Raw genomic sequence first — 23,460 nt, forward strand, 5'->3', positions numbered from 1 at the left:
GTCCCCCGCAGAAACGCACAGAGGTGGAAATCAGCGGAGCGGTCATAGGCCACCCGTGACTCCCGCTTTAACTTCAAGCGCCGTTAACTTAAAGATCTCTTCATTATTTCCTGTCCTCTGAGCAGCCAGCTCATGTGAGAGGCTCGAACATTAGTAGCCTACACCTTGGGCCCAAGCCAAATCCTTGACCCTCACTGAAATCAACCTTAATTACGATTAGCATGATGTTTTTCTTTCAAGTTCTACATCCTCCTCTTAAGGCTGTTTTACTATAGCTGGCGCCGAGCTTTGCTTTCCGTGATTTCATGGGCTACGTATTACACGCTGAAGAAATGGGCACATTTCCTGTAAAATGTATAGGGTTCTGAAAAGAAGCCATGAAAGGGAAATGATTTTGATACCTCCTCTACATTGATTGATTATTAGTCATGCCCGCACTTTAATGGGCTCCATTCAATTGGGAAGGTGGAGCACTTGGATGAATTAACATACCCCCCCTCCAATCTGTGCTGAAGTGTCTTTGAAAGGGGCAAGGAAAAGGGGGGTCGTGGCTTAACATTATAAAGGAAAAAAAATAAGACAGCATCGCTTTCTCGCTGTTTGAATCCGCTGTCTTGACAAGCTTTTGTTAGACTAAAAAATACATAACGCAGAAGGAGAAGAGGATCTAGACGAGCTGTTTCTGAATAGCATTTGGGGTTTTTTTGTTTGTTGGTTTTTGTTTTTGTTTTTTTTACCAATTCTTTTAAATAAAAAACAAACAAACAAAAAAATAGGTATATATAAATACCTATATAGGCTACAGTTTATTCGTTCCACGTGAAAATGAAACTTTTGCCTTTTTGTACTTGGTTGCCGTGCCTCTTGGTGTTCAGCTTGTGTCTGGGCTGCGAGTGCGGCGCTCTGAGGCGGACGGGCTGGTCTAAGAGAGACTTGGTGCGCGCGAGGGAGGCTGGCGGAGTCTCGCCCGGAGCGTGCGGCACGCGGCTGCCGCGGGGCAAGCGCTCTGTATCCGGACCGGAGCGACGGGCGGGCCGCCTGCACGCGCGTTTCAGTCAGCCGGGAGACAGTGCGAGCACAGCGCTCGGCCGCAACAGTGTTTACTTCAGCGGCAGAGATCAACTGCGGCTTAAACCAAGCGTTGAGGTTCCGCGCGGTAATTTCACCCTGGAGATGTGGATAAAACCTGAGGGTGGTCAACGCTCTCCAAGTGTGATCGCAGGTTTGCTTGGGTTTACTGCTCCTTCCACATTCCGATGTAATCCTGATATATACTGACTGCATTGTGCACTTGCAACTTGCAAGCTGTTGTTTGTTGGTAGTAACATGTAGCTAAATAAATATAAATGTAATTGTAGGCTACAAGCAATTACCGCCCATTATTATTATTTATCTTTACTAGTTATCAAGCAACATGGGCACGTAGCTTTGAAATACTGCCTTATGTACATTTGCATATTTATATATTTGCGTATTTTACGGAGCATATGAATTTAGCCTATGTGCATTTTTCTGTTACATTATTTGCACCACGTGAAGAAAACAAAACAGAACAAAAACAAACAACTCGTGGCGTTTGACAGGTTATCACTTACGGATTCTGTGGCTCTTTTATTAATTCTAAGCTGTGATTTGTTTTCTTTCTCATCTAAATGTCTGCCTATTTCTATTTTTACGGTTTGCGCAAGTTCAAGCTGTTATTCCCCAGTGCGGTAACCCGCAAATGCCCCGAAACAACATCACCACCACATTCACGACGATAACTTTCTCCTCAATTCATCTTCTTAATTAAATGAATCAGACCTTTAGTTAAGACTTCATGTGAAGATCAAAATGCCCGATTAGTAGTGAGATATATATAGGGAATGGCGTTTTATTTGCGCTAGTTAGTGAAATGTTCATGAATACTTCAGGCTTTAAATGGGACAGCCTAATTTTTAAGTACCTTTATATTTATAGACGACAGCTGAAGACGTAGACACAGTGCGTCGAAGTGTCCCTTGCCAAAATTCCGCTAAAATCGCAGCTCGTCTTTTTTGAATCTGTATGGAAGACGTCATCGCTTTAAAGCGTAATATGGCCCCGCCCCTTATATAATGAGCTGTAGGCTGGCCTCCAGTTCTGATCGGCATAAAAACAAACAGCATTTTTAGTTTACATCAACTCTTCGTTCAGATATTAATTATCTTAATCAAGTTACTTTCGCTAAACTCATTAAATACTCCACACATTCAACAAATGGAGGCGCTTATTTATTTTTTGGACTAGTATTAAAATAAATGATTGGCATGGCGATATTAAAAATGAAGGCTTTTTACAAATTCTACCACATAGCCTTCATGAAGTAATACGATGTTTTAGTCCGGGTGCCGCATTAATTATAATTAATTAATTAATTAATTAATTAATTTTTAATGTAAACGTGACTAGTCTATTTATTTTCTATTTGTCAAGAATTCATTTGATTATTATCTTCATTTTTTTCTTGTTATCTAATAGCAAGAGTGAGGTTAACTGGTTGTGCGTGCAGGTTTTGCCTAATTTTCCCTATTATGAGAGAATTTATATTAGACTTCATTACTGCTTAATCCAAAATTTTGTAGTGAGCAATTACTTATTTAAACATATTATTACACCGATTCTAATTAGAACAGAAATGAAAAACAGCTAAAATACAAAACTCACTGATTCAGATTTGGCATCTCTTAAACAGCTTAATCAGCATTGCATGATTTGTCATTCAAAATATTTCGTACATAAAAAGGATAAAATGTATTTATTAAATATTTGCACACCAGACCAATGTTTTAAATGTACAGTGAATCATTGTAGACAGTCCTAGCAAACCTAACATAAAAGAACAGTTTAAGAAGCATGAAAGGAGTAGAGGGTTAATATTTATTATTATTATTATTATTATTATTATTATTATTATTATTATTATTATTATTTAACCAATTTAAACAAAGTATATCATTCTTTTTATTTTGTTTTAAACAATAACATTGTTGTGATGCATCAGGTGGAGATGGGGAGACATTTAAAATTGTGAATGAATATTTGCTTTTTCATTTTAGCAGATGTCAAGAAAAAAAACAAATATATGCCCCAACAGAACCAAATCCAAACAAACTGTCTTAATACTGTAAATAATTTATTATTCAGTTATTTATCTTTAAACCTATTATGCAGCACATACTCTGAAATTAATCAGAAATATATGTAGTTAGGAGATTGAGGAATGTATGTCTGGGGATTTAAGGGGTTAATTTGTTTAACCTCATCTCATTATAGATGCAGCCATAAATTTCACATTACACATTCTCATATTTTCCCTTCCTGTGCTGTGAAGTAAGCCAGTAATTTACAGCTTGACAGAGACACATTGTTTGCAAATTACAGTCTTTTATGAAGGCATGGTTTTAAAGTGGCACTCTTTATGGCTTAAGCTGTAAAATTAGTGCCTTGTCCATCCTTTTGTCAAGTGTTTTTTATTGCTTTAGATTAAGATCTTCATGACAAAAGCCATCAAATGAAGCCAGTGAATCAGATCCCATATACTAGAAGTACACATAGAGATGAAAGCAGCAAATTGTGCCCTATCTTTAAAAATGTAGCATAAATAGTACACTAGAACCTCTTGCCTATTCAACTAATCATTTCAGGGGTCACATAAGATCACAGAGGCAGCCATATCATAAAACATTTTGATGTAATTGTCATAATTTGGTTATTCTAAAGTATACAAAGCAGCACAGAGAGCTCTGATATCTTCAGATATCACATGGTTCTAAAGTGTATATAACAACATACCAACACAACAATATAACAATACTGAATAAGTTCTGGACACTTTCAGAATCTTTATGCTTTAATACATAATACTGAAAGCAGAGAGAATTAATCTTTTTTTTTTTTTTTTTTTAAATAATGAGTTTAAGGGGGCATTGTGGCTTAGTCATTAGCATGTTTGCCTTGCACCTCCGGGTTTGGGAGTTCAGATCCCACTTCCACTCTGTGTGCACAAAGTTTGCATGTTCTCCCCATGCTTTGGGCGTTTCTGCCCCCAGCCAAAAGACATACATTGTAGGTGGATTGGTATATCCAAATTGTCCATAGTGTGTGTGCAGTTGTGCCTTGCAATGGGTTGTCACCCAATTCATGGTGTCCCCTGCTTTGTGCCCTGAGTTCCCTGGGATAGACTCCAGGCTCCCCTGCGACCCTGTGTAGGATAAGCTGTATGGAAAATGGATGGATGGTTAATGTGTTTAAAGATTTTCACTAAGCATATGATTTAATATTATAATAAGTTATGAGTCTTAAAAAACACACACATCCAGCATGGAAGCCCAGGTGTAAGACTTATTCTATGTCAGAAATGCTTGTGCCTGTCGTTTGGCAATACAAACTGTGTTGTGCTCTGTCCATGGTGCTGACATGCAATACACTTCAAATAAACACATTAGTGAATCTAAGATGGATCATATTTTAGCTTCATACTGTGTCATTTAAGTGAAATGTTGACCTTAATCTCTGTGAACATCACATTGCATACCATCATTATCAAAAGAAAAGAAAATGTATTTCTCTCTGCATTGTTTTTGTCCATCTGCGCTCCATTCTTTTTGCCTCCACTGACACCCTTACACGGGTTGGCGTAATTTTTACCTGTTTGTTATTTGCCACTTAGTGGTCTCATTCCAGGATTTTGCAGATTGTAATTTCCTCACTTTTATGGCACAATTTATTTTTATAGTAGCTGGCAGTGCTTTTGCGGGCACAGAGGAGCATTAAGGAGGCTGCAGGCTCTTGTGTGCCCATTTCTGCCCCAAATCTGGGGCTTCTCTCTTAATGTGTATAATCTTTTTGTAATGCTAGTTGTCAGAATGAAAAAAAAAGGAAATCTCATTAAAGTGAGCAATGCGTCAACTAGTTCAAGCTGTTTGAGGAAAACTTGGCATGTTGAGGGGATGCACATACATTTCCTCATCTTATTCTAATAGTGGCAAAAGCTAGTTTTGCTCTGTGTAAGCATGTGTGCATGCACACACTCAACAATGCACACTAACACTAGCATGCAAAAGCTGACATTTTTCCCTCCTACCCTGGTAACACTTTACAGCTTATTTGGCCTACAGGTTTTTTTTACCAATTACTTCTAGCAAACATACTTCTCACAGCTATGTGAGAAGAGGAAACATTCCTCACACAGTGAGAAGCAGCAGGCTGTGTACACAGCACTAGACTGTGGGTCATAAAGCCACCCATCCCTCTTTTTGACTCCAGTGAATCTCCCTGAACTGCAACTGTGTCACACACCAGCACCCCGAATCTTAGAGGGCTGTATTATTAATCTGTTTCAGAGTACCAGTGGGAAGTAGTAGTAGAAATTAGTTTGATCGTAACATTGCCATAGAGAGCACATTTCTTAAACATGCTCTAAATAACAGTTATTATCTTATCCTCATTAATTATCAATTATATTATTTATTATATGCACCTTGGCCCATAATTTAAATTTACATTCACTTTTATTATTTTTTAACAGATGTTATTAAACATTTTTTTTTAAACCAAAAGGTTTACGTTTGCATGTGCAGAACTGATATGTCATTTGACTTTTAAATGACTTTTTTTTTGCAATTGCAATTTGTTTAGTCCAATCTAATTGTTTATATTTTTTCATGTGGAAATCCCCAAACAGTTGCAGATTTTAACATTTAACATGTAGTTAAGTTAATTCTTACTGATATTCTTTTAGTTTTACTGCTGCTTTATTTACTTTCACTTTTTTCCGTGAAAGAAACATTCTCACTAGATGTAAGAATATGTTGCCTTCTTGAGACTAACACACATTTTCCAAATGAAACAGGAAAAGAGGGTTTCTCTTATCATAATAAGGTCTTTACTGAAAAAGGACCATTTTTTATTTCAAACCAGTCCAACTGCTGAGGCATATTTCAAGAAAATAGACTGAAAGTTCATGTAACCTTTGGTCTGTTGATACAAGACCACAGTGTTGGAGTCTGATTGCTAGCAGATGCCTCGCTGTAGGCTTACAGTACTTGGACTACACTGTTTTAAAAAGTTCAATCATGGGAACTGCATGGTGTTCCTCACTTTGCTGCACTGGCACACATGCAGTCTCACATTGTTCTTCACAGGACATAGTAAACCAGAAATAGTAAGAGTGGAAATAACAGTTCATGTTTTTAAGATCATTTGTCTGTTTAATATGGTAAGTAAAAATCCCATTTGTTGGGCAAGGAAATTGATAGTTTATGTATGTTTATTGCACATACTGCATGTTTATACCATACATTCTTAGAAAAAAAGGTTAAATATAGAGCCCTTGCAGTTCTTTAGTTTGTTCCTTTGTGGGAAGACTTAAAGGTTCTATATCCATCTCCAAAATGAATTCCAAGTAGGACCTTAGTGGCAAACTTCTAACAATTTAAACAGCCCCTTTTCTAAGGGCATTTAAATCAAAATGTGCTATTAAATCTGTATAGCCATGACCTATGGGTGACTAGGACTGAGTATAGCTAACTTATTATAGTATAGTATAACTTATTCTTCTTCCATTTAGGACTCTATGACAAATGCTTCTATGCATCCTGTGATCGAGGCTGGTTACTAGGCATCAGACCAGTGAGTGATCAAGGGAACAGGGACCCTCGTTTCTTCTTCTCCCTCAAAACAGACCGAGCGCACAAGGTTACCACAATCACTTCCAATGCTCCCTACTCCCCCAACCACTGGCACCATCTGGCTGTCACCTATAATGGCCTCCATATGAAACTCTACCTGAATGGGGCTCAAGTGGCTGTAAGCCGAGAGCAATCCGGTGAGGTCTTTAGCCCCCTTACCAAAAAGTGCAAGGTGCTAATGATAGGTGGCAATGCTCTCAACCACAACTACAGAGGGACACTGGAGCACCTGAGCCTATGGAAAGAAGCTCTGGCCCAGCACAAGATTATCCAGTACATACAGAGCCCTCAACATGAGTACCATGATGACCTTTCCCAACTGGTCATTTACGAGAACTTTGAAAATGCATCTTGGAAGTGGATGACAGTGAAAGACGGGAGCTTTCCCCAGATGGGGATTTCTGACCGCACATTGACGGCTGATCTTGGTGGCTCTGTGGAAACGGCACTGGTTCCTCCACCATGTGGACAGACAATCTGTGACAATGTGGAGGTAGTGACAAACTACAACCACTTATGGACATTCCGCAAGCCTAAGACGGTACGCTACCGATTGGTGAATGTGTATGATGATGATGGTCACTGGCCAACAGTTACAGAGCACCAGATCAACCTCCAGCACCAGCATCTAAACAAAGCTTTCCGCATCTACAACATCACCTGGGAGCGCACCGTCCACAATGTCTACAACTCCTCCTTACGCAACCGCCTGGTCCTGGCTAACTGTGACATCAGCAAAGTGGGCGACGAGGAGTGTGACCCAGAATGCAACCACACACTAACTGGTTTTGATGCTGGCTACTGCAGAAGGCAAACCATAAGCTGTCCTGAGCACAAAATAGGGAACAAAGTTTGTGATCCTGAGTGTAACTGGGATAATTTCAACTATGACCAGGGTGACTGCTGTGACCCCAACATCACTGATGTCACGAAAACCTGCTTTAATCCTGCATCACTCTACAGGTAAGCTTGAGGTTTTTTTGATATTTCTACAGTTAATTATAATTCTGCAAATTGGCATGATGTATGTATTTGGGAACACAAAGTATGAGTACAATTTTAAATATCCAAAACATTTCTGTTTTGGAGTTAAGCAGAGAGTAAAACATTGGATGTGTATAGTGTCGGTCCCTGCCATGTATTTTGGTGTTAACTACCAGTATATTGAATACCAGAATATTTCACTGGTCCTCTGTGACCCTCTGTGTCATTCAAAGCTAAGCAGCCAGCCCCTTTTTGCTTTGCTGTTAAAAGAAAGTAGTTCTGCTGATTGGTTGGGAAGAAAGGAGATGTTCTGCCTTTTATTGGAGCTTTGTAAAAGTGGACTTATAGGGAGTAAGTGCAAATGGAAACTTTGTCTCTCACTAGGAGCCAGTTACAATTCAGAGTAGGAACTTGTACAGTATTACTTACATTAGTTGAAGCTCTTCTGAGAATACCATTCAAGAACATTTCAAAGAAATGCTGAGATTTGATTCTAATGGAGTAAAATTAAGCTAAGGGGAAATATTTATGGAGAATGAAGGCTTCTTCAGTTTACAAAAGGTGGATTGAAAAAACCCACATATTTACACGAATGTTATTTGTGGTTTTGTTGATATTTTCTTAATAATCATGGTTATATGCATGTTTGCTTGTGACTGTTGGTGATTTATTTGTATTTTTTCCCCAAATATTTCAGTATGCTACTGGTTGTAAATTACATAACTCTGTTTGCTCTGTTGTGTCATCTTCATGCACAAGGTTATTACATGGCTCTGAGTGTGTGTATGTGTGTGTGTGTGTGTGTGTGTGTGTGTGTGTGTGTGTGTGTGTGTGCGCGCGTGCGTGCATGCATGTGTGTGAGTGAGTGTGTTTGTGTGAGGCGATTAAAGCATGTGAGTCAACCAAAAAGAAAAGAGCTCTCCAACTTGTTGCTTGTTTTGATTTGATTATGGTATGTCTGGAGTACATTGCTGAGGGCTGCATAACAAAATGATTTGACATTCCTTTCTGATTGTTGAAGAATGCATGAACAGAAGGTTGTGCAAGAATAGAATAATGGACTTGAATTCTGTTGTATATCTGTTTACCTTACACCAGTGTTTTGTCTGTGTGACATGTCTGTGTGTGTGTGTGTGTGTGTGTGTGTGCGCGTGCCTATATGTGTGTCTATACATATATACTGAATTTGTTTTTATAGTTTTACATTTGAGATTCACTGATTAGGAAATGATACGACCAGATTTTAGAATTTAGTCTTATAATGGATATATATATAGCATCTTACTGAAGCATTTATGAAGTCACTTATACCATGTGAGAAAGACACTACTTCCCAGAGTGTTGTGTATTTGTCTTTGCACCTCAGAATTCAGCTGGAGGTCCCTGAGACTTGTGCTTTCCATCATTAACTTGATGTCAGTGGACCCCAAACTTTACAAGTTGTGTCTGAAGTGGAACCACATTCCTTGTAAACCAGGGTCTCTACATGGTTTTGGCTTGATTGAGGATTTTGAGAGAGACAAACTCACTTTAAAGAGTCTGATGGGCTCATAAAAGCACCTGTTGCCAGAAGTGAGATGAATTGGAGAGGATCTGCTTACACTTTCTCCCCACAAATAAATACAAACACTCACAGTCACAAGCATGCAGGTGTATGAATGTGCATGTAGCCTGCATTGTTTAGAAGTGTGGTGAGGATAGCTGATCCCTGGGGACAGCAGGATTTCCTCTTGTTAAATAGCAATAATTAAATAGGCCTTTAGCATGCCGAGTGAGCCGAGTTGATTTATTTGTCTGAGATGTTTGAGGAGCTCCTTTCATGCAGAACTAAAGAGGGAGAGTAGGGGAGGGGAACTCTTTCATGCCGTGGCCACACTATACACACAATACTGAACATTCATCACTCCTGTATGAATTCACAGTATTATTATGCACTTCTGTAGCTAGCTTGCTTACATTATGTTGAAATGAATATTTATAATAATTTTAAACTTTCACATCCAGGATTTTCCCACTCACATGCTGTTTGATGTTGACTTTATAGTTGACCATAAATCTGTGTGAATTACAGTATGAGTGCTCTCCTGTTGCCTATTCCTTTATTACATTTATGGTCTGCTGTCATGTAATAATGTTATTTCTGTAGAGGTCACCTACAAATTCTCTCTGCACTCCCAAAATCTTGTGTACATGATTGACAGCATCTCAGATGTGTATGGGACTGATAAAAGGAACAATGAAGGTGCTATGAAAATGACCTCAGCCCAGTGTGAAACAATGTCAACCCACCTCAGGCAGCTGCACACAAAGCCCTATGTGCTACTTTTGTTCATACAGGCGTTTTTATAGACTTTATTGAATAATACATGGGTGTCAATGGACGGAGCTGTAATCATGCATTTAATACACATTAAATATAAATGCTTCAAGATAGCAGGCTGAGAACATGGAATGAATGCAGCTTGACAGAACGTTTTAGCCCAGTGACTCTTTTCTAATGGCAATGGAACAAGCGTTAAATTAAAGGAATAATTCAGCTCTTTTTCAACCTTTCAATCATTATTGACCACATCAGTAGTGTAGAATTATGACAGATAATTTTGATACATTTATCCTGTACTGGAATCTGTATTGGAAGTTTAAGGGTCATTGTTAAATTTTATCAGTACATTTTTCAAATATGCAACAATATAACAATTACTATCTAGAGGTTTTAGTATGACATTATTCTTAAGTATGAAGTTATTCTTATGTAATTCTAGCCAACTTTGGTCTGTTGGAGCAAAACAGTAAAAAGTCATTCACCATGATTATACTTCTCCTGCATGATCAAACCAAAACTAAGCCACTTCTGTGTTTACAGTGTGATAATTCTACCCACTGAGAAAATAGTTGAAACTCTTAAAGAATACATTGTATAGATTTAGAGGTTAATACGAGGTTAATTACCTTTGATTGAAGAATTTGTGAAAGTCATGTGCAAAAATGCATGTTTCACATTTGTTCATCTTCCTGCTAAACTTGCTGACCCATTTTGCACCATTCTGTACAGGTAGCTAAATATTTTTGTAGGAAATAATGACATTCCTGAAATTATTAGGAGGAATCATTATATCATCTTTTCTCCACAGACATGTCCCTCATGGAGACTATTCAGTTTTCACAGGTTGCTTTCTAATAGCTTTTGTTAAAGACCCCCTGTGAATCTTTGTCTTACTTGGCTATTTGTTCAAATATGGCCTCAATGGCTGTTTAAACTGGCCTGAAAAATATCTAAGCTGGAAAAATTTTTCTTTTTCTTTCTGCTATCATCTCACGTTCAGGTAATGGCAAGAGCTGCAGAAGAGACACTGCCAATTTGCGTGTGAGACAGACAATAAGCAGAGTCTAATTCTCCACAACTGTACGACTGAAGTTACACAACAATCATATGGACAAATTCAGGAAAAGGGTATTAACGTCAGCTTAGATGGAAACAAGCCCAGTAAATGGTCCAAAATTTTGTAACAGTTAAAGCATGATTGTGTCTGGCACTGAAACATAGTGAGATTGAAACCTGTTATCCTTGAACGTACGGACAAAGAGGGGTTTTTTCAGTGTTGTATTCCAATATCCCTTCTGCTTTTACTTGTTTAGTGCCAAACTAAGTACAGATCTCCCTGTGGGCTCGCATATTGCATATTCTCATTCATTCTTCTTTTTCTTTAGCAAAGGTATGTACACAGCAAAAAATTCCAACTCTTGATTTAACACAGTGTTTATAAGAGTGCTATATGGCAATGACTGAATACTGTAAGAGTTTATTCAACACTTAAGGTGTTAATTCAACACTGGGGATTTTGCTGTGATATGCGACCAGAAGTTCCTTCACTTTTGTCCAGCTTGTCAATGCATGTGCTGGCTTGTGACACCGTCTCAACAACTAAGCAGCAATTTTCTCTTCTACACTGGGCACACACAGTGGCTGGCATGTTTCTTCAAGAACACTATGTATAGCATCAAATTACATTTGCTTATTAAAATGGTAGTAAAATGTTAATATGCATTAGAGCTGTATATGAATGGGATCCAAATGAAGTATAAACATTATGCACATATTTCAGCAATAATTCACATTGTTTGAAATGTCAAAGGCACGCATGATGGAGAATGATGTCTTCTTAGGACAAAGGATTTGAGCTTGGGAAAGGGGAAAAATCTTTCTCCTTTAAAAAAAAAAAGAAAAAAGAATGCATCCTTTAAAGAGTATTTCATCAAAGACCACTAGAAACACTGCATATATCATCATAATACTTCAGCCTACCTAGGATTTCCTTCTTTTTTTTTTTTGCAGTGCTTATGAAACAGTGCTTGGTTGGTCTTTGTAGTGAACTGGACAACAGATGTTCTTAAAGGGAGGAATGAGGTACTGGCTGTTTTTTTGAATGGCAGTTTGGGCGGTGGGGGTGGGGGGGTGGTAGTTCTACCATAAGAGGGATGGTTGGAAGTGGGGGTTGAGCATGGCTTCTCTTTATTTTGCTTGAGCATCCCTTAAAAGGGGAAATGTTTTAAGAAGAACTGAGTGGGGGCCTCCTGTAAGAAACTCACAGTGACATGAGATGAGGTGAGATGAGAGCTGATACGAAACACTATATAGCTTTGCAAATATGAACTAATTCAGTGATGGGTTCTCATGCTGCTAAATCCATGGAACAAATAGAGGCATATTTCTCCAGCAAAGCAGAATTTATTATCACAAGGCCACAGCTATGATTAGGTAAAACAGTGATAAAACAATAACATGTATAATCATGTGCTAAATTAAATGTTAAACAGATACAGATAGTGGCATTGTATTACACCTCTATTATATACACTATGCATAGTTACGGAAGATGTATGGAAGAACAAATGACGAACGAATGACTGAGGCTAGACAGTTGAAGAGGTCAGAGGGCAGGAGAACTTGAACGGTTGTAATTGGTGGAAACTGGTGAAGTGTTGTGCTTACAATCTTTGCAGATATGAATTAATTTACTGATAAGATCTAATGCTGCTTAACCTATAGAATATATAGAGGCATTTTTTTTTGCAGCAAAGCAGAATTTATCATCAGAAGGCCACTTGTAGGACATCTATGACTATGAAAAGGAGTGATAAAAGAATAACATGTCTAACCATGTACTAAATTAAATGATAAACATCTTAAAGGGGCTGTGGTCGCATCCATCCAGAAGACACAATGCATTCCTAACTAGACAAGGGCAGTGACCTCTGACATCAGAGCTGGCCTTAGACAACTGCTCAAGTTTTATTCCAAATACAAACTCACTCCCAGTGTGGCCTCGTAAGTTTCACAAGGGCCATTAAATTACAGAACACTTAGTGATGCTCAGATTGTGTGTATATATTGAGGGTCCTATTCCTCCATCAGCCTATCTGCTAAATGTGATTCATTATATTGCTATAATTATGATTAGTTCAGTTTAAAACTCATACACATTTCAAGCATTACAAAACCTATAGTGTACATGTACAGGCTTTGGCAAACTTACTGGAAATTAAGCAGATTGAAAACTTTTTTTTAAAGAAAGCTTGCCAAAAAGGTTCACTTAGATCCTGCAGGATGCCACAAAAAGCCTTGGGAGCAAGTGGTCCGATATGGTGCTTACTGGACAAACAAAGACCATGTTGGTTAAGATGAATGATGTGATGTAGCTGAGGTTGAGGAACTGCCAGTGTATTCAGGGCCATAGGGGTGGGGTTATTATTTCATCAAAAAACTTTAAATAATGAAAAAAAATCCTCTTCAGGTTTAAGCCAAGCCCATTTCCATTTTAAATCCAAATACAGGTACAGATAATTGGAACACTAAAAATATACAGATACAGATGTTGGCATTGAGTTATACCTTAATTATACACTATATGGTCAAAATTCTGTGGACAGTTGACACACTTGTATGACCCATTCCCAATTTAGTCCCCTTTGCTGTTAATAATAATGATATCCACTTTTCTGGGAAGGCTTTCCACTAGATTTTGGAATGTGATTGTGGGGATTTAAGAGCATTAGTGAGGTCAGGCACTGATGAAAAAGCCTGGCCCACAATTAGTGTTCCAATTCATCCCAAAAGTGTCCAGTGGGCAGGCCACTTAAGTTCTTCCACAACAACCTTGGCAAACCATGTCTTTATGAATCTCGCTTTACACATTCTAGACAATTGTGTGCTTTCACCTTCATAGCAACACCTTTGGGGTAAACATATGATGTCGTGAATCACCCACATGTGAAGACCCATACAGTGAAGAATTTTCTATATTTCTGCATAACTATGACCTAAAACATCATCTGATTTTCACACAATTCCTAACAATAGATAAAGAAAACCCAATTAAGCAAATGAGACTTAAATATTATACTTGGTCATGTATTTATTGAGGAAAATGATCCAATATTACATATCTGTGGCAAAAGTATGTGAACCTTTGCTTTCAGTATCTGGTGTGACCCCCCTTGTGCAGCAATAACTGCAACTAAATGTTTCCAGTAACTGTTGATCAGTCCTGCACTCGGCTTGGAGGAATTTTAGTTCGTTCCCCTGTACAGAACAGCTTCAAGTCCTCACATGAACTACTTGCTTCAGGTCCTTCCACAGCATTTCTATTGGATTAAGGTCAGGACATTGAATTGGCCAATCCAAAACATAAACTTTATTCTTCTTTAACCATTCTTTGGTAGAACAACTTGTGTGCTTAGGGTCTTTGTCTTGCTGCATAACCCACTTTCTCTTGAGATTCAGTTCACAAACAGCGAAATATAATTAGCTGGTATAATTCAAAATTCATTGTTCCATCAATAATGACAAATCGTCCTGGCCCAGATGTAGCAAAACAGGCCGAAACCATGATACTACCACCATCATATTTCACAGATGGTGCAAAAAGCTTTCCACCTTGTCCATATAATCTTTAGAAAACTGCAGACATGCAGAAATGTTGTTTTTGGAGAGCAGTGGCTTTCTTATTGCAACCCTGCCTTACCCACCATTGTTGTTCAGTGCTCTCCTGGTGGTGGACTCATGAGCATTAACATTAGCCAATGTGAGAGAGGCCTTTAGATGCTTAGAAGTTACCCTGGGTTCCTTTGTGTCCTCGTCGACTATTACACGTCTGGCTCTTGGACTGATCTTTGTTAGTCAACCACTCCTGGGGAGGGTAGCAGTAGTCTTGAATTTCCTTACGCCTACAGTCATCTGACTTCTAAACCATGTACATCTGTTACTAATCATTACCGGCACTATATATTAGACTTTTAAACACACTATCACCGTGAAGTCAATACTCAGTTTGTGTACTCATCTCAACTTTACCAAGCCTTGAATTACTGTGTTCACTGTTTTTTTTCAGTGTTTCACTCTGGGGTTTTTTATTTTTTACTTTTGCTAGTCTTTTGACCTTTGTGTTTTGCTTAAGCCCTGGTCATCCTGTTTATGCCTCACCTACCCTAGTTTCTATTTTTGACCCTGATCTTGCCTTATGTATTGGATTTGTTTGCCTGGCATTTCATTAAAAATCAGCCTCAACTGCAACTGCATCTATCTCAGCCTCCTACCTTATGATAGATCCCTGTTCTTTAAATAAAACAGGGCATTGACTCACACCTGATTGTCATCCCGATAATTGAAAACACCTGACTCTAATTTCACCTTCAAATTAACTGCTAATCCTAGAGGTTCACATACTTTTGCCACTCACAGATATGTAATATTACATAATTTTCCTCAATTAATAAATTAGCAAGTATAATATTTTTATCTCATTTGTTTAACTAGGTTCTCTTTGCGTATATTTAGGACTTGTGTGAATACCTGATGACGTTTTAGGTCATATTTATGCAGATATATAGAACTTTCTGTACTAGTGTAGTTTTGGCCATATAGTGTACGTGTTGTAGTTTCTGAAGAGGAATGAATGAATTAATGAATTAAGCTAATAGAAGAGGTCACAGGATAGGAGAGCTTGAATGTGTGTAATCGGTGGAAACTGGGGAAGTGATTGTGACTACAGACTGAGGATACTGGAAAGAGAAGTTACACATTTTAACAAAACAAAAATGATATGTTTGGATTATTTTAAAAGTAAATGGAACTTAAAATTAAAACAGGCTGAGTCACCAAGGAATTGATCGTTTGAACCACGAGGAAAGCAAAAGAAAGAAAAACAGCATCAACACTGTTCGTTATGTTGTTGTACCAGACTTTATTATTGCTAAAGTAAAATGATGCTTAAGGAATGACACACATTAACAGAAATGAGAGTCTGCAACACAGGCAGGGGACCAAACTGGATCAATTCCAGACAGCCAGAAAGAGCTGCGAACTGTTGATTTAGGAACTGTAGCAATACAAGAATAGACAGCCGAGGGTGCATAACAGGCGTGGAGTTGTTTGGAGACAATTTCTTACAGGTCTACCTACAGAATTTATGCACCGCAGTCCTGATGAGTATTGCATTGCTTTTATGAGTCACAGTGAAATAGCACTGGTCTTCATGAAATATTTCATTTTACAAAGATTTGATTCTGATTCTTCAGTTTTAAAATCACCATAAGTTTGCATGCTTGCTTTGCTGAAAATAGTACAACAGAGGAACATTAAGCTACACTGATGTTTTACTTGTATATAACGCAAAGTTATTTGTTATTTATTTTTGTTATTTATATTACATTATGCTACAATCAGTACCTCTGATTGAACATTAATACCAAAGGCTCTAAAACTACTTTCAAATGATAATGTGAAGAGTAGAGTCTACTTAAACATTTCTTGTAACAATTGCATGAAGATCAAATGGTCACAAAAAATTCCTGGGCTGAGTTTCCCAAAAGTATTGCAGCCCAAACATCATTGTTAAAGTGTCACAGTGAACATGAGTTGAACTTAACCTATTATGCTTTAGGGAAATTGTTCTGTTTTGTCGCTATCTTAGGGCCTACTTGGATGTGAAGGAGTTGAAAGAGATTTTGCACCTGGATGGTTCTACACACCTTAACATCTTTTTTGCCAATGCCACTGATGAAGACCTAGCAGGTGAAGCCACATGGCCTTGGGATAAAGACGCCTTAACACATTTAGGTAAACAGTAGCAACTGGCCATAATAGTTCCAGGTCATTCCTTTATGCGATGTGGATGCAATTCAAATAAGCTATGCATGTGGTGGTTGCATTATCCTTTTTTCTGTCTCTTTTTGAGGTGGGATCGTGCTGAATCCCTTGTTCTATGGCACATTTGGCCACACACATACCATGATCCACGAGATTGGCCACAGCCTTGGACTGTACCATGTCTTCAGGGGGATTTCAGAAATAGAGTCATGCAATGATGCCTGTCTGGAGACAGAACCCTCATTTGAGACTGGGGACCTGTGTGCCGATACAAACCCCACACCAAAGTACAAATATTGTAGAGACCCGGAGCGTGGAAATGACACGTGTGGCCAGCGACTCTTCAAGCACACTCCATTTCGAAATTATATGAGTTATGCTGGTGAGAATGAAACATAAATGCTCTTCACTGGCCACAAATAAAACTATTTACATACAGTACATATACATACATATGCTCATATTCTTCAATGACTAAACCCCACCAGCTCCTGCACTGACTGCTCATGTAGTGAGAATGATTCAGCGACATTATTTTCTTGATCTGCCATCGTCAAGGCTCTGAGATTTTTAAGCATGCTTGATTTTCTCAGAACCCCTTTGTGACTAGTAGCAAGAGCACCTCTAAGAAATGGCCAATGAGAGCCCGAAAGGAAATCAAATTCACCTGCTCTCATGCTCTGTAGATCCCTGAATTCAGTTTATAATCCATCGACTTGTGGGGAAGGGCAAGATCAAAATGTAAGCACAATAATAATGTTTCTCTAAGACATGACAGAAAGATAATAAAGATAATAAAGGAACCTCAGAGAACAGCTGCCTTCCTAAAGCCTTTATCATGGGAGCTGCTCAGAATGATGTCTGCCTTAGTAGTTGCTTTAATTTGTGATGCCAAGTGTCACATGCAGAACAAATGGTATATACATTTTCTTATGTCTAATTTTCATCAGTTTCTAAATTTCTTTTTTGTCTTCTGAAGATGACGTCTGCACAAATTCCTTTACAATGAACCAGGTGGCTCGGATGCATTGCTATTTAGATCTGATCTACCAGTCCTGGAGGACTGAGAGTAAGCCAGCCCCAGTTCCTCTAGCTCCTCGACTGATGGAGCAAGGGCAAGACTCTCTCACCCTGGAATGGTTCCCCGCACTTACTGGTCATTACTTTGACAGGTGAAAATGAAAGCAACAAGAGTGTTGTCTCTGAATCAGCTTTGTTTTGTAGCAAATTATACACAAAGTGTTCCTTTAAATGCATGTATCTGTTGTCTGTATGTATACAAGCTTCCTTATACATATACCTTAAAGCTGCCAATTTATTAACATAAAATCACTTTGGGGTGCTAGTAATGGATCTTTTGCTGTGTCTAAGTTGCCACCTCGGCTGTTTGTTGGTTTCCTAGAGAAGTGGGATCCTTATGTGACAGATGCACTGAAGGCCGAGTGTTCCTGCAGTATGCCTCAAACTCATCCTCCCCAAAACCCTGCGCGCCATCAGGACACTGGAGCCCACGTGAGGCAGAGGGTAAGAAGTAGGCATGCAGTCTGATAGCACAGTTGACTTTCACAAAGGATTTTTAAAAAAAACAACAACTGTTATATATGTCCAGGGTTGGGAGGGTTCCTTTAAAATTATATTCCGTTACAGTTACAGATTACTTCATTAAAAATGTAATCAGTAACGTAACCCAAGTATCACAATATGAAAGTAATGAAAGTAATCTGATTACTTTTGGATTACTTCAAGGTCACATATGTAAATAAAGTCAAGAGAAAAGCAGTATGAATCTAAAATACTTTTACTGAGTTTATTTTAGAGCTTAAAAACATGTTCAATGTTTGGATTTGTTTTAAGAAAATAAAAAAATAAATGAATAAATAAAAGATCATTGTCCCCTGATGTGGGTAACATTACATTACAAAAGTTAGGGTGACCATATTCTGGTTTCCCAAAAAAAAAAAAAATAAAAAAATTTCGTGTCTTAATAGTGTTCAGCACAGTGTTACTATGAATGCAGATTTTAACACACTGAAAAGGACACACTATTAGCACTATTATCACATAAATATATTTAAATTCCTACATTCTTTTGAATGTCCATGGAATAAAATAAAATATTAGATGCCACATGTGTACCTTCTGCCCCTTCTGCTATCATTTACACATTTGAATGGCCATGTAATACAAAGCAATGTGATAACATGAAATTAAAAATGACCTTATATGGCCATGGGCATTGTTTTGACTCAGGACAGCTGTCATTTGTCAGCACTTCACCTTCACACGTTCGCTGAGAATAGGCTAACGGTTGAGAGGCAGAAATTTGGCCAATAGTTGCTGCAAGCCTTTTAGAATCGACCAATTGGTGCGTGAGAAGGTGGAAATTACAAGAGGGGTTAAAGCAATGCAAATATGCACACATGTTGTAGTATTAGAACATAAGCACATCCTTAGAAAACTGTAATGGATTACAGTTACAGGTTTCTTGTATTTTGATTACGTAATGCCATTACATGTATTCTGTTACTCCCCAAGCCTGTTTAGGTCTGTGAAATTGTGTACTTAGATCCTCCGAATTTAAGTTGACATTATTAAATAATAAATTGCTTGATGCGGCAGCTCTAAAAAAAAAAATGTCATCATACAACAGAATAAGGGACAGAAACATGCCTACACTTTAAACATTCAAAGAATATGCAATCTGGAAATACAGGTCCCCTACACACACCCATGCTGTTTCACAGGTAGACAAGTACAAAAAATAAACAAATATTTGCATATAATCCTATATCTTTGAATCTCACGTTGATGGGTGACGAAGATTCAACAACAGCTACTGGCATAGGTGTCAGAACATTAAGCTTAGCCATTAACTTATATTGTTCATATATTATCTATGAGTATTATTCAGCACTGTATGTACTGAGTAGATACATACATTACTAAGTAGCTAGTTAGCAAGGTCACAAGCCTTTAATGACAATTTTGTGACAGATAAAATCTTTTTCCACCAGCTCTATTTTAAACCATGAAGGTCTTCATACTTCGTACTTCAATACTTCATCAAGATCAGTACTAGTGCTAACATTATTAAGAGTTAACACCATTGAAATAGCTTTATCTTAGGCTATATCATGTTGAGTTTTAGTCCATGCTTGCTTTGGCAAGATACTTGTTTCTACTGATAAGTGTCATTCAAAACATTCTGTCATGTTTTATTGACTGGAATATACAGGTATGTATACAATATTGTACCTTGCATAGTTAGGCAAGAGAGGTCAATATCACGTAAAACTATAAGGGAAACTGACAAATATGTGTGGAAAATATTAGCCACATGGCTTGTCACAAAATTTTATTTTCTCATGGGTTTATTTTAAGAGATGAAAATATGGACATAAATATATAAAAGAATTAGTCCACAGAGCATTCTGATATGAATGAAAACGTTCATCACTGAGAGTGACTCATGTTTTCCTTGACTACATTAATTATTTTGAGCTTGAAATTTCACCTTTGACCTGACATTGCACAAAACATGCTCTGTGCCAAAGATGTTGTCCTTAATTCCCTTTCCCTTGTTGGAGGTTATCCAGACTGGTTTGCAATTTACCACTATATTTTACAGAATTAAGGGTCTTTCTAGATCTTGATAAATATAGAAAGTTAGAAAGTTAACGATGATGACACTTGCCTGCCCTATAATGTTTCCACAAAATGTAAAAACCTCTTGAAAAAAATGGAATTGAAGTTGATATTGAAAACAAACCAAGTGGTCTACATTCCCTGGGGCTGCCTATTTTTCTGTTTAATTACTTAATCACTCAATTTGGGTTGCTTTTAAAAATGGGTGAGTCAGGTTTGTGGTGGGGGAAGGCCATAAGTGCAAACTTGTATCCATCTAAGCCAAGTTGGCACTACAGCGGCTACACTCAGTCAGCTGGGAAAGGCATGCCCAGGCTTGCCACTGCCACAACATTTAAACTAACTTCTCTCTGAGCTTGGAACACTTCCCTGGTGTACTCCATAGCCTGGGTGATCTTTCCACTGTTTACAACTGGATACAAACCTTCCTTTGACAACCTGCAGCTGCCTACAATCATTGCCCCTTCCACAAAATCTTAGAAAATCACCTGCCTAGAGCACTTACACTCTCTAATGCATGTTCTCTGTCTTCCACTATATAAGCTAAACAACCAAGTTAGACACTTCCACAAGCACTGAGTGTCCTCACTTGCCTCCTGAGTGAAAATGATGGAACAAGCAGTATTAGAGCAGTACCATTATCGAATTGCAGAAATTCAAGAAAAGAACAACGAGGGCACAAAAATGTACGGGATGAGAAACTGTGCCACAGGCAAGATTTCGAGATATTTGCTATGCAAATTGCCCAGTGGTCAGTGGGGTTAATGAGAAGGATGCTACAGCAGATTAGGTGATTGTGAGAAACACAAAACTGTGTGTGTACTGAATGTGAGGAATCAATGGTGTCTCTGCCTCTTACCTCACACAACAGTCTGTGAACCTCCCGCACTGCCCAGAAAAACCACTTTGTCTGATCCTTTACACCATTTCAACTGAATAACCCAGGCTACATCTACTGGCAAAGCTGGCAAGTGTTATGCTCTACTCTAACCAGTTACTATTCTGGCCACTTTCTCACATGCGATACTCATTAAGCATACATAAATGTTGTATAGATAAAACTTTTCAGATCTGAGTAATACTGCATAAAATCAAACAAATGACAATGTAATATGTGTAATGATTATTCATGCTATGCTATGTTTAGGGATTTTTTCCCTTTATCCTTCAAATACCATTGGTTCAAAAGAACTGGTTGATTCCTAGACATAATTTAAATTGGATTATGAGGGAAACCGGTACAGAGATATTCTTGAAGCCTAATAATGCTCTTGCATGTTTGCCAGCAAAAGCCACCTATAGGATGCATCAGAATTCTAAATTTTTAATATTTGAAGATGATGTGAATTGCTATTTTTTTTAACAGATCAAAAAATGTGGTCATTTTACAGCCATAGCTGTTTACTTTTGTAACCATATATAGCAGTAAACATCATCAATCTTGGCAAGCTAAAACTAATTTTGTAGAATGTCACTCCATCTATAAACAAGTTACCATGGCTTTTACCCTATCCTCTAATAATGAAGTGATTGTGAGCATTAGATGTTTCACTGCTATAGGTCCCATTGATCTTCTTTTCCTCCCATTCCTCAGTGGGGCCTCTCTGCTAAACTTTCCCTCTCTTTGCACCCTTCCCCTTTAGCCGCCTCATAATGGCCTCTTGACAGCTCCTGAAAGAATAACTGGGCTGAGGGCCAAAATTGCCCAAAAGACCTCCTGCTGTCTCACTAAAGGACATCATTTGCTTCCTCTCAGTTAGTTTGTTTTTCAGATTTCCTTCCTTGAGGTTTTATTCACCATACACTATTCCAATCTAGTCTTACTGTATGGTGAATAGGAAGATGTAGGAAAATCGATTATCCTGAATAGGGTCACAAAGGAAATTCTGACTAGAATTAGACCAAATTAAGATTTTGTTTTAGGATGTGGTAACAACAGATTCACACACTGTAAGAAAAGCAAAATATGCTGGAGTAGGGAATTACTACACCTGCATGTAAACTACACTTACATGCAGCTAATCAGAGCAATCTCTTTGTGCTTTGTGCTCTGTGATTCTGTGTTCAATAACAATACAGTAATTAGATGACTAGATATCAGTAATGATTACCCATTTAGTAGGTAAAAAAGAAATAGGTCAGGTTAAAATGACTACAGTCTTAAAGTACAGATCAGTTTTCCTTCATTGCTGGATTGTGACAAATTAGGCCTTTAAGGAATCTAAAGTAAAGCTTTCAGTAAATTAGACATTGTGTGTGTTGTATGTGTGTGTTCTACAGGTTCACCAGATGTGGGGCAAGTGTGTGAACCCAGTGTGCGTACCTGGAGTCCCCACGCTGGCCTTGACTCAAGCAGTGTGGGCTCTGCTTCATGCCCTCAACAAGGCTGCATGCTCCACCTGAACTTCACCTACCCACTTGTGCCAGATTCGCTCACCGTCTGGGTCACATTCTTCTCAGCAGAAGAGAGTGACCTGTTTGCCATCCACAACATCCTACTACTGACAATGAGTGGCAACAATGTGTCTCTGGGTCCACAGAGCATCTTCTGTGACATGCCACTGACACTGAAGCTGGTTATGGATGAGGAAGTGTATGGCGTTCAGTTCTTCACTATGGATCAGCACCTGGAGATCGACGCCACGCTGATGGCCTCCAAACCAGGGCATGTGCTCTGTCAGGCATGCCAGCCCCTGCATTATAGGCTGACACGGAGACCGCCTTTCAGTGATGCACCTCATGGGGTGGTGTTCATGGAGCCCATGAGGAGATTTATAGACAGGTATGGATCAGAGATTTGATAATTTGGAGATTTCCATTTTACTATTAATGTAATAAGATATACAAGGATATTACAAGATGATTTTTCCATGCAGCCTCAGTGGTGTCCATGCTATTCATGCCACACATTCTCACTACACGTGGTATGTTGTCCTAGGTCCTCTCTGTACTGTATGTGTGGGGTCTCCCTACTTG

At 38.4% G+C, this 23,460-nt stretch overlaps 1 protein-coding gene across 1 annotated transcript in view; it reads left to right on the top strand.

Annotated features, from left to right (window-relative positions):
- The first annotated feature begins 825 nt into the window (after positions 1-825).
- Positions 826-23,460, top strand: part of pappab (pregnancy-associated plasma protein A, pappalysin 1b) — a 92,241-nt gene continuing 69,606 nt past the window's right edge. Inside the window, exons 1-7 of the mRNA XM_053654006.1 lie at positions 826-1,222; positions 6,590-7,673; positions 16,664-16,809; positions 16,928-17,221; positions 17,819-18,011; positions 18,242-18,363; positions 22,765-23,266. Coding sequence (XP_053509981.1) covers positions 826-1,222; positions 6,590-7,673; positions 16,664-16,809; positions 16,928-17,221; positions 17,819-18,011; positions 18,242-18,363; positions 22,765-23,266 — 2,738 coding nt within the window. The remainder of the gene's footprint in view (positions 1,223-6,589; positions 7,674-16,663; positions 16,810-16,927; positions 17,222-17,818; positions 18,012-18,241; positions 18,364-22,764; positions 23,267-23,460) is intronic.

Source organism: Ictalurus furcatus, chromosome 22, assembly GCF_023375685.1.
Source record: "Ictalurus furcatus strain D&B chromosome 22, Billie_1.0, whole genome shotgun sequence".
NCBI classification, from domain to species: domain Eukaryota; kingdom Metazoa; phylum Chordata; class Actinopteri; order Siluriformes; family Ictaluridae; genus Ictalurus; species Ictalurus furcatus.